Source organism: Haliotis rufescens, unplaced genomic scaffold, assembly GCF_023055435.1.
Source record: "Haliotis rufescens isolate VD_foot unplaced genomic scaffold, xgHalRufe1.0.p SCAF_28, whole genome shotgun sequence".
In the NCBI taxonomy this organism is placed as follows: Eukaryota; Metazoa; Mollusca; class Gastropoda; order Lepetellida; family Haliotidae; genus Haliotis; species Haliotis rufescens.
In genome coordinates this window covers 5389665-5402605 of record NW_025963979.1, presented here as the reverse complement: position 1 = coordinate 5402605, position 12941 = coordinate 5389665, and the positions used below count along the sequence as shown (strand labels likewise).

Here is a 12941-nt window from a genome sequence, read left to right as displayed (position 1 = left end):
GGTATGGGGAGACTATGGTATGGGGGGACTACGGTATGGGGAGACTATGGTATGGGGGGACTACGGTAGGGGAGACTATGGTATGGGGGGACTATGGTTTGGGGAGACTATGGTATGGGGGGACTACGGTATGGGAGACTATGGTATGGGGAGACTATGGTATGGGGGGACTACGGTACGGGAGACTATGGTATGGGTGGACTTCGGTATGGGCCCATTGACACGGAGCCCTTATTTGGTGTATGTCTGTATGTTGGAACTAGTGACCTCGAGGAATGTGAATCTCAGACTTACTCAGGGTAATCTCTAGCTGCTAGATTCGTATGTATACATAATGAGTTAGCATAACAACAAGGTGCATTCATGGGAAAGACTAAATGAATCCAACTTGTTAAATTGTAAAGGTCTTAATGCTACTGCTGCCCAGCATCTGCAGTTAAACCCATTCTACATGTTCTATGAGCAGCATGCTCAACTTTAGCACAATGACCCAACAAATATAAAAGCTAAACATCCACTTGAAGCACATGCCAGAACACATTTATCATGACCATAGTTTAGAAATAAAAATTGTGAAATATTGGCTACATGATTGTGTGTTTTTCTCTAAAGCCAATGTCTTATAGTTATACATGTATAGTTGTAACACATTTTGTGGAACTGGTGACTTTTGAGGTGCTTGTCCTGTTGGCTACCTGAGGAAATAACATCTGGGAAACTCTGACTGAACTAGGAGACAGTTCACACGTAATGATTGAAACAAGAACAGACTTCACAATTAATAATGTGACCAGACAATTACCAAAGGCCAATGTGCAACTAAAATTAGTAAACAAACATTGAATGGAGTAGACATGGTTACTTAGTTGGTGTGAACTGATCATAACTAACGCAAACTTCTCACAGTAGACTAATCTTAATCAGGTTCTACCGACAGAGAAGCCTTATAGCACTTGCTATCTTACAATAACCTACAACAATCTTTTCCCACCAGTAGTAATCACAACCTGATCATACCTTAATTCTCTCCATCAGCAAAATCACATCTAGATGCCAGAAAACAAAAGAAAGTATAACTAGTGTGATATGGTGTTATCATCCAGACATCCGTCACTCTCTCCTCCAAGCATCCATGTTGGAGACACTGTCACCCAGGTAGCTGACAGACAGTAGGACGGATATGTGGAGTTTATTCCCCTCTTATCATGATTATCTCCTTGTGGTGATGAAGCAATCAGGGCCCCATCAACCATAACATCTCCACTACAATACACACGTCACAGGCTTGGTAATCAAGTGGTTTCTATACACACAATTAAGAAAAACAACTCCCTATCCAAGTGGGATAATGGAATTTCAAATATATGTATGTATTGAATTATTTAAGATTATCGGTGTGAGTTTGTGACTCTGATCTGAGAAATATCATTGCACCTTTGTGTCATCATCTTTTACAAGTAAATTCGGAGCTTGATGCTGAAGTGATACATGTTTCTTGTCAAAATGCAACATTAATCTACTTTTCATTACTGACAAAAGAACTTAACATGTCTTAAGTCTGTTACTATCTTATTTTTCCATTAGATACATTGTACCAAACTGGCACTTCTCTAAATTTCAGTCTGTAAACAATGTAGCACCTTGAGCAATCACTTGATGAATGGAACAGCATATTATTTAAAATATTTCCAGTTTATATCAATCCTTTTTAGCACATATTGCTGATTTAATTTCACTTTGTATTATTTACATTAAATAACATGAACAATATTGAGTATTTCTTTTTACATTATCCCATTCAAAACATCTTTACCTACTGGTAATACAGAAGACCAGCATCAGAATATTTCAATCTAATGTTAACAAGAAAAGAGCACAATAATGTCCCCTGATGTGCATGAGCCATGTCATGTGATTCAGATGCTTCAGTTAAATTTCTCCTAAACGTTCATTGATCTTATTCTCTTGAATCACATAAAAAATGTGAGTCCTAGCAACCAGGTAACACTGCCATCACAAACAAGTCCTCCACACAAGGGCAACCTGTGCACATCCCAGGATGACAGTGTAATGAAGGTTGTCACAGAGATCAAACTATGTTCATGTAAGACTCCATGTATGATTGGACATACAGTTCATTCTCCAATCTTTAGTCACGATATGGCTGATACTGCCGATGTGACTATAAATCTTAACTCACTCACTCACTCATTCTCCAATCTGTGGCATATTTACAATTTATGGTAGTTCTTACTGTGGCAACATGACAAATGTAATGGAAGACAAAGACCATTACAGCCTGTTTAAATATCAGCATAAATGCAAATGTCCTGTGGTAATGGAATTGTACAATCTGACGCAAGTGGGAGACTTGCTATAGTCCTACATACAAATACTCACATTGGGAGTTAATGTATGGAGTAATAGGTTTCAAGATGCAGGAACAGCAATTTACATGTTTGAAAGTTGTCAGGGGTGATTTAAGGTTAATTTTGTAAAACAACATTTGAAATAATAATATATCAATATCAAACGCTGACATTAACAATATTTTCAATCAAAGACAGCATAAATATCTTATTCGTACTTAAGTCTTCGGCAGATCTTCAAGGTAACATAACAATCGGTTTTGGTCTCATGAGATTATAGTTTGCCAACTCAAAAATGTGGAAATAATAAAGCTGTAAATAGAAAAGACTTTGACGTATGAGCCTGGTCCTAAGTGAATGGATTTGTATATTTAGACAAACAAGAACATTGTCCAAAAATAAATCATACATAGTTGAAGGATATGAACTGTGTGTGGCAGGATGATAGAACCCCTGTCAGCAACCCCTGTGATATAACAGCCTCACTGTGTGTAGTAGGAAGATAGAACCCGTATCAGCAACCCCTGTGATATAACAGCCTCACTGTGTGTAGTAGGAAGATAGAACCCGTATCAGCAACCCCTGTGATATAACAGCCTCACTGTGTGTAGTAGGAAGATAGAACCCGTATCAGCAACCCCTGTGATATAACAGCCTCACTGTGTGTAGTAGGAAGATAGAACCCGTATCAGCAACCCCTGTGATATAACAGCCTCACTGTGTGTAGCTGGAAGATAGAACCCGTATCAGCAACCCCTGTGATATAACAGCCTCACTGTGTGTAGTAGGAAGATAGAACCCGTATCAGCAACCCCTGTGATATAACAGCCTCACTGTGTGTAGCTGGAAGATAGAACCCGTATCAGCAACCCCTGTGATATAACAGCCTCACTGTGTGTAGTAGGAAGATAGAACCCGTATCAGCAACCCCTGTGATATAACAGCCTCACTGTGTGTAGTAGGAAGATAGAACCCGTATCAGCAACCCCTGTGATATAACAGCCTCACTGTGTGTAGTAGGAAGATAGAACCCGTATCAGCAACCCCTGTGATATAACAGCCTCACTGTGTGTAGTAGGAAGATAGAACCCGTATCAGCAACCCCTGTGATATAACAGCCTCACTGTGTGTAGCTGGAAGATAGAACCCGTATCAGCAACCCCTGTGATATAACAGCCTCACTGTGTGTAGTAGGAAGATAGAACCCGTATCAGCAACCCCTGTGATATAACAGCCTCACTGTGTGTAGCTGGAAGATAGAACCCGTATCAGCAACCCCTGTGATATAACAGCCTCACTGTGTGTAGTAGGAAGATAGAACCCGTATCAGCAACCCCTGTGATATAACAGCCTCACTGTGTGTAGTAGGAAGATAGAACCCGTATCAGCAACCCCTGTGATATAACAGCCTCACTGTGTGTAGTAGGAAGATAGAACCCGTATCAGCAACCCCTGTGATATAACAGCCTCACTGTGTGTAGCTGGAAGATAGAACCCGTATCAGCAACCCCTGTGATATAACAGCCTCACTGTGTGTAGTAGGAAGATAGAACCCGTATCAGCAACCCCTGTGATATAACAGCCTCACTGTGTGTAGCAGGAAGATAGAACCCATATCAGCAACACCTGTGATATAACAGCCTCACTGTGTGTAGCAGGAAGATAGAACCCGTATCAGCAACCCCTGTGATATAACAGCCTCACTGTGTGTAGCTGGAAGATAGAACCCCTGTCAGCAACACCTGTGATATAACACATCCTCACTGTGTGTAGCAGGAAGGTATAGCCCATATCAGCAATCCCTGTACTATAACAAAGCCTCACTGTGTGTAGCAGGAAGGTATAGCCCATATCAGCAATCCCTGAACTATAACAAAGCCTCACTGTGTGTAGCAGGAAGATAGAACCCATATCAGCAACCCCTGTGATATAACACATCCTCACTGTGTGTAGCAGGAAGGTATAGCCCATATCAGCAATCCCTGTACTATAACAAAGCCTCACTGTGTGTAGCAGGAAGGTATAGCCCATATCAGCAATCGCTGTACTATAACAAAGCCTCACTGTGTGTAGCAGGAAGATTGAACCCCTATCAGCAACCCCTGTGATATAACACATCCTCACTGTGTGTAGCAGGAAGGTATAGCCCATATCAGCAATCCCTGTACTATAACAAAGCCTCACTGTGTGTAGCAGGAAGGTATAGCCCATATCAGCAATCCCTGTACTATAACAAAGCCTCACTGTGTGTAGCAGGAAGGTATAGCCCATATCAGCAATCCCTGTACTATAACAAAGCCTCACTGTGTGTAGCAGGAAGGTATAGCCCATATCAACAACTCGTCATGTTACACAGCCTCAAGTGCAAGACCATGGAGCAGGAGGAACAGGTTAGACTGGTAGATTATAGTGTACGCAAGTACACAGACTGGGACACAATCACTGACAACACATCATTAATGCCCTGAAATTTCACATCAATAGTTCATATCAAACCTATGAATATGCAATACCATTTAGAAAGTGGTAAAATGTAACAAATGTTATATTTGGGATAACACTTTCTTAGTAAAGTACAGAATCGCATACTTTTTGGGGTTGAGTCCCATCAGGGATTTGAACCCACACTTGCCAGAGTGAGGCACCTAATCGCCAGCACACAAAGTCATTGATCTAACCCACTCAGCCACCGAGGCTTCCACAAAAATGAAAGTCTGACAACTGGTAGTCTAGATCACGTACTTTGAGTACCCCTCTGACAAGCGTAAATTGGCATGGCTCCCTGTACTTTACTAAGAAAGTGTTATCCCAAATATAACATTTGTTACATATCAAACCTAATTTCATATATATTAATATGGAAATAAGACTAGGTTCGTACTACCTATTAATAGTTGATCTTTCAATAATCACAACAAATTCCATTGGCATTTTTTAGTTAGTACAAAAAAACAGAAACAATAGTATGAATGACTTCTTTATTTACACATCTTAAACACATGCTAATATCAGCACTGAAACATCAACTAGGTGTGAATAAACAATGGCAACAATTCTTATTTCTGATCAACAATTCTAGTTTCAACCTAAATAAGACATAGGGACATAAAATTACTGAAAATATGTTATTTGAAATGTGCACAAGTAAATGCAAGGAAGTAAACACAAATATTCTGTATATATTTAATATAGGTACTAGTGATCTGAGTTTGGGTGCATAAATAGGTACGACCTCCACAGACCTATAGAGGTGAGACCAGACAAAGTGCTGGTAAATAAGCTAAATCAAGCCGTTCCACTCAACATGTGTCATTGTGGTATAAGCAGATTACCGGTGATTGACCCACACATCCCTACCTGTGTACCCCCAAACATACCCTCTAACCAGGTAACTAGACACTACACAATTACAGGACTTGTTCCATATCATACACTGCAGCATACAGCAATGCGTCCATTTCAAAAGATATAATTATTTTGAATACTGAGAACCACCTACAGGAGGTTGGCAGGGTCATTGTCTTTATCCTTGATTGTTATGATTAGATGGATTTTAATATGGCCATGATCAAGATTTGTCCTTAAGAATGTCTGTCTCATATAAGCAAAGTATGTAACAGGTATTCTAAAAATCAAAATAGTTTCATTGTAATGTTTACTGGAAAAATAATGTGCATTCTATTGTGCTAGTGCACACATATATAATTATCCAGTGACATACACACACTCAAAGACGCATAGTGAAATCACTCGCTGTGTAAATATGTTTTAATAAAAGTATCTTAAAGTATCATATTTTGCTAAAACAATTCCCCTCAACTTCTAAATGCTATTTGTTTTGCATAGTATATTAACTTTTATTTTGGCATATAGTCATGCTAGTTGTTTGGGTCAGTTGGTTTAGTAGGGAAAATATATGCTGATTCTGTTAAACCTGCAGAATGTCAACTACTTTTACAGGCACATGTATGTTTGTCGTTTGTTGTTTAATGCCACAGTGAGCAATATTTCAGTTATATGACAGTGGTCTGACAGTGGACCAGACAATCCAGAGATTGACATCATGAGCATCGATCCACGCAATTGGGATCGATGACATGCATCAACCAAGTCAGCAAGCCTGACTACCCAATCCCGTTAGTCACCTCTTACGACAAGCATAGTCGCCTGTTACGGCAAGCATGGGTTGCTGAAGACCTATTCTACTCCGGATCTTCACGGGTCACATGTATACTTACTACTGTCAGAGACGGCTTAGTGTTCTCCACATCAAGATAGTAGTGCCCAGAGACTATGTACAAGGAATTACATCAGTTGTTATTTAAACTGTTAATACTTTGTTGGATTTTTGTAGTTGTACCTTATCAATTTTCTAATCCATCAAAGACCTAGTCATCATAAAAAGAAAATGAAAATAAAAACTACTGTTTATGTTTCCTGATTGTGGTCAGTCAAATCCGGATACAAAAGTAAAAGAGGTCTCCTTATCTATCTTGACAGAACTGGCAGAGCTCCAGGTGAATTTTTGAGCAATTGAGTTTTTACTTGAAGGTTTCTATTTTTATTGGGTTATTACATTTTTCAATGGGTAACCAATATTTTTTCACTCATCTATTCATCACTCTATTGGTTTTTTTCCCCAAAATGAGTAAACATTTTGAGATTTTAAACCAAATAAAAAATAATGTTTTATATGTATATAAGGGTTCTAACTATAGGCTTGACTCGGAAAGTAAATTAGCCCATAATTGTGTTTCGGAAATTTGCTTCATTGTACGCATGCTCAAAAAGCTTCATTGAGTATTTACACATGCTGTTTTTATACATTTGAGTTTTCCATTAAATGCATGCATTTTTGTACACAAGTTAATTGAAACTAATTGGGTTTTGAATATTTTGGGGGAATATTTTATGCAAATATGCAGCTTATCTGTAGCTCTGAACTGGGATAGAAGTTCACCATGGAAATTGTCATCAGCAACACTTCCCTAACCCTGGTAATGAATATTATCACAGAAGGGCAAATATTTTAACATAACTCTAGAAACAACAAATCTGTCCAATTTTCCTATCCATATATTTGGCAATGTCTGGGGTACTCATCACACCCAGGACTTGACAAATCAGTCCAAAGTTGGTAACTGAAGTATGAAAAGCGATAACCAATAGTCTAATGTCTGTGACTTGTTGGGGTTTAGAATTCAGCTTTATTTTGGAGAACCAATTTTGTTAAAAATATGTGTTTGACTCACTTAAAAATGCCATTATCTTACCAAATATGCAGACAGACCTGGATGAATGAGGCCATGAGCCTGAGATTATACAGCATGCACAACATATTTTCCCCTTGCTTACTTCCCATACACTACAATACAAACAGGATATCAGTTCATGACACTGCCACATGTCACCGTCTTGTGCTTTACAACTTGCCACATAGCTATAAAAAAAAATTAATCTAAGTCAATGCTTACTCTCTTATTCATTCAGACTGTTTATATAACTGCCAAGTGAATGACCTGGCAACTTACACTGCTTTGTCACTGGATAAAACCTGCTGAACAAATCTGGACTTATTTTATTGAAGTCTTAACAACATGTTTTGTTCAAAGCCTATAATTTATTTCAAATATTATTTCATTTCTAGTTGAAGCTGAACAAATCTTGGTTTTCATGTTCTTTACCAGGAAAATAATGTTTTGCTCAAAAGCCTAAAATTTATCTAAAATATTATTTCATTTCTAGTTTCCATACATGCACTGAAACAGAATATGAACATGACTTGCTTTTGCAGGTATTTGTGATGGGTGTTACTGTTGGGGCAGGACACGCTTACCTTTTTACAAACACCTGGTTTCATCATTATTTGATAGTGACTCATAAACGCTTGTTCATGATAGATTTGGAATCGTACAATCACTTGCTTTTTGTGGATATGTCTCATGAGAGGGTTTTGTTGCTTTTATTTCACCTTCAGATGAGAAACTTGTTGAAGCCATTATTTCTTGGTTTAAGGATTTTTGTGTGAAAAATCCTGACTGGCAGGTGGGGGAAACATTTCAGATTTTGTTTCTCATCATTAAGAATTCCTTATTCTGAAGGTTCTAGCTACCACTTCCAGCCTTCTTGGAACACCTTTATGAATACTCAAAAGCTTTGGGATCTATTATTTATAATAAAATTTATCAGTGTTAATTCAAACTGCTGTGACAATTATTTTCTTTCTAAATGCAATGCTAAAATACAAGTGTGTTTCTGAACACACATGTACAAGTTTGGGACATTTCTCATGCATGTAGAAGTAGTGGTAGTCAAAAGAATCATACAACTTGAGTTTTTTCAATACCTTACCTAAGTTTAAACCCAATTATCTTTTTTCAAACGAGTAAATATCTTATGAGCTCCTTAAGGGAACACGAACACTTCCCGTTTGGCATAACACACAAAACATTTGCACGCATGTATTACAAAATTTATGAAGTCAGTTAAACCAAATGCAAATAGCCTCAACCTTGCTGAACACACCTTCAGCAAGTCATGACAACAGCAGGGGTGTTAGTTTTTCATCAAGTGCATGTTTGTATAAGGAGCCACTGATTCAATTACAATTGCAAATGATAAAAACTAAGCAGGTGTATCAATGAAAGGAGACCAACCAGCATAAAAATAGATGCACAAACTTGTCAGTCAATATCCCGTCCTTCTTTAGGAACATTTTATTATTTTGCATCAAAGGCAAGCTGTAGTATCTGTATGGGGGTCGAAGATCGCATTACAGATAGAAAATCTGGGCTTTTTTCGGAGGTATGGTCTACGGCTCTAATCCCACTTGTACTAATGCTCTTTGACCGTGAGAATTCCAGGCGAAAGCAGCATGATTTCATAATTAATCATGATATCGTCCGACCAGTTGACTCGGACAGGGGTAACCATGCCCGGCCACGTTCCCACTGAGCATAGAAACCCGTATAACGCCTTTCAGAGTCAACACTACCCGCTATACACATACACAAATGACAGTCCCATAACCCATAAACGAGCTGATAATTGTTCCAACAAGCAGAACCGTATTCAATACCCGAGTCAAACCCTAAGGCCACGAGAACATTTCATACTGTGCCCGCATAGTATTCTGAAATACATACTGATATACAATGAGATATGAACGCCTTTCTGTATGTAGCCTCGCACCAAAATTGCCTTACCTGAACGTCAACTGCCAATTATTATAAACAAACGTTTTATTGGCGAAAATTTGGCACGAAACAACAAAGAATGCTGACATTCCTGAGTTCATAAGCTAAAGCATACGCCAGAAGAACCAATGTCGCGATACAGTACTTATAGTTATACTGGCGAAATTAACCGTTGAAAAAAGCTTACTGAAAAACGAAAGGTAACGGAAGAACGTACATTATTTTCTTGACTGTCATCAGCACATATCAATTATTGACATGAATCCCTTTCATTTAACGTCATACACTATTTGTGTTAAAGAATTACAAAATATAGACACAATATTTTATAAATTGTTACATAAACTACAAGTAGTTTTTAATAAACGCTGTCTCACCGTCAAAGTTTGTTCTCCCCCGCCTTTAGTGCGGCTGTCATTCATACTTCCTCCCTCGCCGCCGCTATCCCTACCCCCGGTCGGGTCCGGCCCCGGGGTCGGGGGCGGCGGTACGGCCGCTTGCTGACGGCGTGACATTGCTTACGGAGAGATGATCACCCCATAACGCTGTCCACTGGTATAAATTCCTGGGTGAGACACTGCTTAAACTGCTTCTCTCACTACATGTTAGTGTGTACATAAGACGGCCAAAGAATTATCAAGGTGGGACATATGTGCCCACTGCCAGGGAATAACGGTGTAAACCTGTGTCACAATCAGGCCGCACTACTTCCAGCGCATATCCCTCCGCCGATAGTCTTCAAGGTGCGCGGACAGGTTATCGATCTGTGACAGGGAATCGATCAGGAAAGTAAAGCAATCGCCTGAAACAAATCAATTTCATTTTTTGGGCAGCTGACACCGTGGTAGTGGTATGTCAAACAGAGCGGGACGTGTATGTACCGTTGAGTTCAAAGTTGGCACGTGCGTCGTCATGGACAACAGTAGCAGACGACAAGAACTACAGGCACGTTGACAACCTGTCACATTTGCGATAAGCTCGCGCCCCTCTCGAATACAAGTATTTGATAATCTTTACTTTAACTTCGGTTGTTACTTTGAACGATGATCCAAAATTTCCAGCCGAGTAGGGAGACATTAGAGGTATACCGCGGGGTGTAATGTGGATCAATAATATGCAGTGTTACATTAAATATTAATAGGCTTGAAACTAATGCCGTAACTAGCGGTAATGACGAGCATTGTCAGGTAAACTGGTAGGCAAGATAGCGCAAAGACCGCAACCGTTCAGCACGCGATGTCTTCTTCCAAGTACAGTCTAAATGAAACTGCAAACGAAAAAATTGTGAATAAAGTTTGTTTCAAAAGTTAACATTAACGAGTGCACTTGTTTCCATGTCTGGTAAATTCATTCATTGCGAATGAAATGTTTTCATAAAACATGTATAATCCAATATAAATGTTACTTTATATTTAGTGCCTGCATAAAAATGCTTTGGCGCCTTGGGTTGAAATTGATCCATAGTTCCCCATGTTTGTCGTTAAAAATATTAAAAACATTTATTCACACAAAAAGAATAAATAACAAAGTTCGGACACAGAACTGCTTGCTATGCATGCCCGTCATGTGACGTTCAGGCAGCCTGAAGGCGGTGGGGTAGCCAAGTGATTAAGGCGTTCGCTCGTCAAGCAGAAGGCCCGGGTTCGATTCCCACATGGGTACAATATGTGAAGACCATTTCTGGAGTTCCCCGCCGTGATATTACTGGAATTTTGCAAAAAGCGGCGTACTCCTTCGCTCACGGAAGAGCGACGACATACATTCATTCTTGCTTTCACGAGTGCTTGTATAGGCGGCCATTCGGTCAAAAAAAACAAAGTTGAAAAAAGGACAAAAGTACGCAATTTAGATCAAATATTACGAATAAAGAAGTAAATGTTACTACTAAAGGTCAAAAATACAAAACAAACAGACGAGGGTTAAACATAAAAAGTTGAAATAAATGTCAAAAGTACGCAATATTAATAGTCAAATGTTTCGAAAAGACGTCATAAGAAAAGAAAGAACAATGTGTACGATAGAACGTCAGTGAGCACGAAAGGACGTTTTCAAAAAAGAACGCTAGATGGCGCTGCAATTTGTAAAACATTACGAGTTTAATCGGCTTGTTCTGCCGTGTATATGATAACTGCATGCCGAGGTGCACAATGTATTACGTCATTCCTCGTGCACTCACCGTCTGACGTCACACATATAATTATACGTATACATGTGTAATCCACCATGTCGTATGGCAAGCCGTTTTCACATTTATTACGGAATTACAGATATCTTCAATTGTTTTAAAGATTTCTTGAAATGAATTGAATATATCTTGAGTGGAAATGAAGATATCTTGAATGGAATTGAAGATATCTTAAATGCAGATAATTGTAGATATCTGCAATAAAATTTAAGATATCTTCAATTATTTTAAAGATATCTTGAAATGAATTGAAGATATCTTGAATGGAATTGAAGATATCTTGAAAAGAATAGCTGATATCTTAAATTCGATTATTGCTATCGAAATATGATTTAAAGATATCAAAATGTCATGTTTTGTTATGATGTCATTAATTCAATTCCTGATATCTTGAAACTAAATACAGATATCAATAATTAATTATTGATATCTTCAATTGTTGCCATTATTAAAGATGTTACATTAATTATGTTACTTAAATTAGATAACTGATATCAATAATTGATATAAAGATATAATTAAAAGCATTAATGATATCTTTAATTGGATGTTTGATATCAGTAACGGTCAGAATTAATGATATCTGGAATTGAATTAAAGATATCTCTAATTGAATTAAAGATATCTGTAATGCATTTGTGGATATGTATAACTTATTTCAAGATATCTTGAATTTATTTCTAATATATTTATGTAGGATGGTAATTGTTTAATGATATCTTAAATACATTTAGAGATATCACAAACTAATTTGTTGATATCACCGTAACATTTTAAGATATCAGTAATTGTATTATGGATATCAGAAATGAATTTAAGATATCTGTAATTATTTTTTGATATCTTAAAAACATTATTGATATCTTTAAATAAAATACCGATATCTCTAAAACAATTGAAGATATCTGTAATTCCGTAATAAATGTGAAAACGGCTTGCCATAATGTCGTGCACTTAGGTACTGACTATTTTCGTTGGAGAAAAATCATTTTGATCATGCGCGGATTCCTCTTTGAAAAGAGGGGACAGAATTTGTGCAGTACGACCCTGTGGTTCCGCGTATCAGTAAATTTGTTAAGTTTTTCAATACATGCAAACAATACAATTATTAGTATCTCAACTGACAGTTGGTTTACTTCAGTCAATACACATCCGGCCCACGCCGTGTGCTGTAGGTCATTGCGTGCCCTG

At 38.1% G+C, this 12941-nt stretch overlaps 1 protein-coding gene across 3 annotated transcripts in view; it reads right to left on the bottom strand.

Annotated features, from left to right (window-relative positions):
- Positions 1-10426, bottom strand: part of LOC124139514 (kinesin-like protein KIF19) — a 60047-nt gene extending 49621 nt beyond the window's left edge. For 2 of the 3 annotated variants that reach the window (XM_048402683.1, XM_048402684.1), the window contains exon 1: positions 9943-10426. In XM_048402683.1, coding sequence (XP_048258640.1) covers positions 9943-10080 — 138 coding nt within the window. In that variant the 5' untranslated portion in view covers positions 10081-10426. Of the gene's footprint in view, positions 1-1017; positions 1172-9942 lie in introns of those variants that run through there. The other variant, XM_048402685.1, reaches the window with a different exon arrangement.
- Between the last annotated feature and the right edge of the window lie 2515 nt (positions 10427-12941).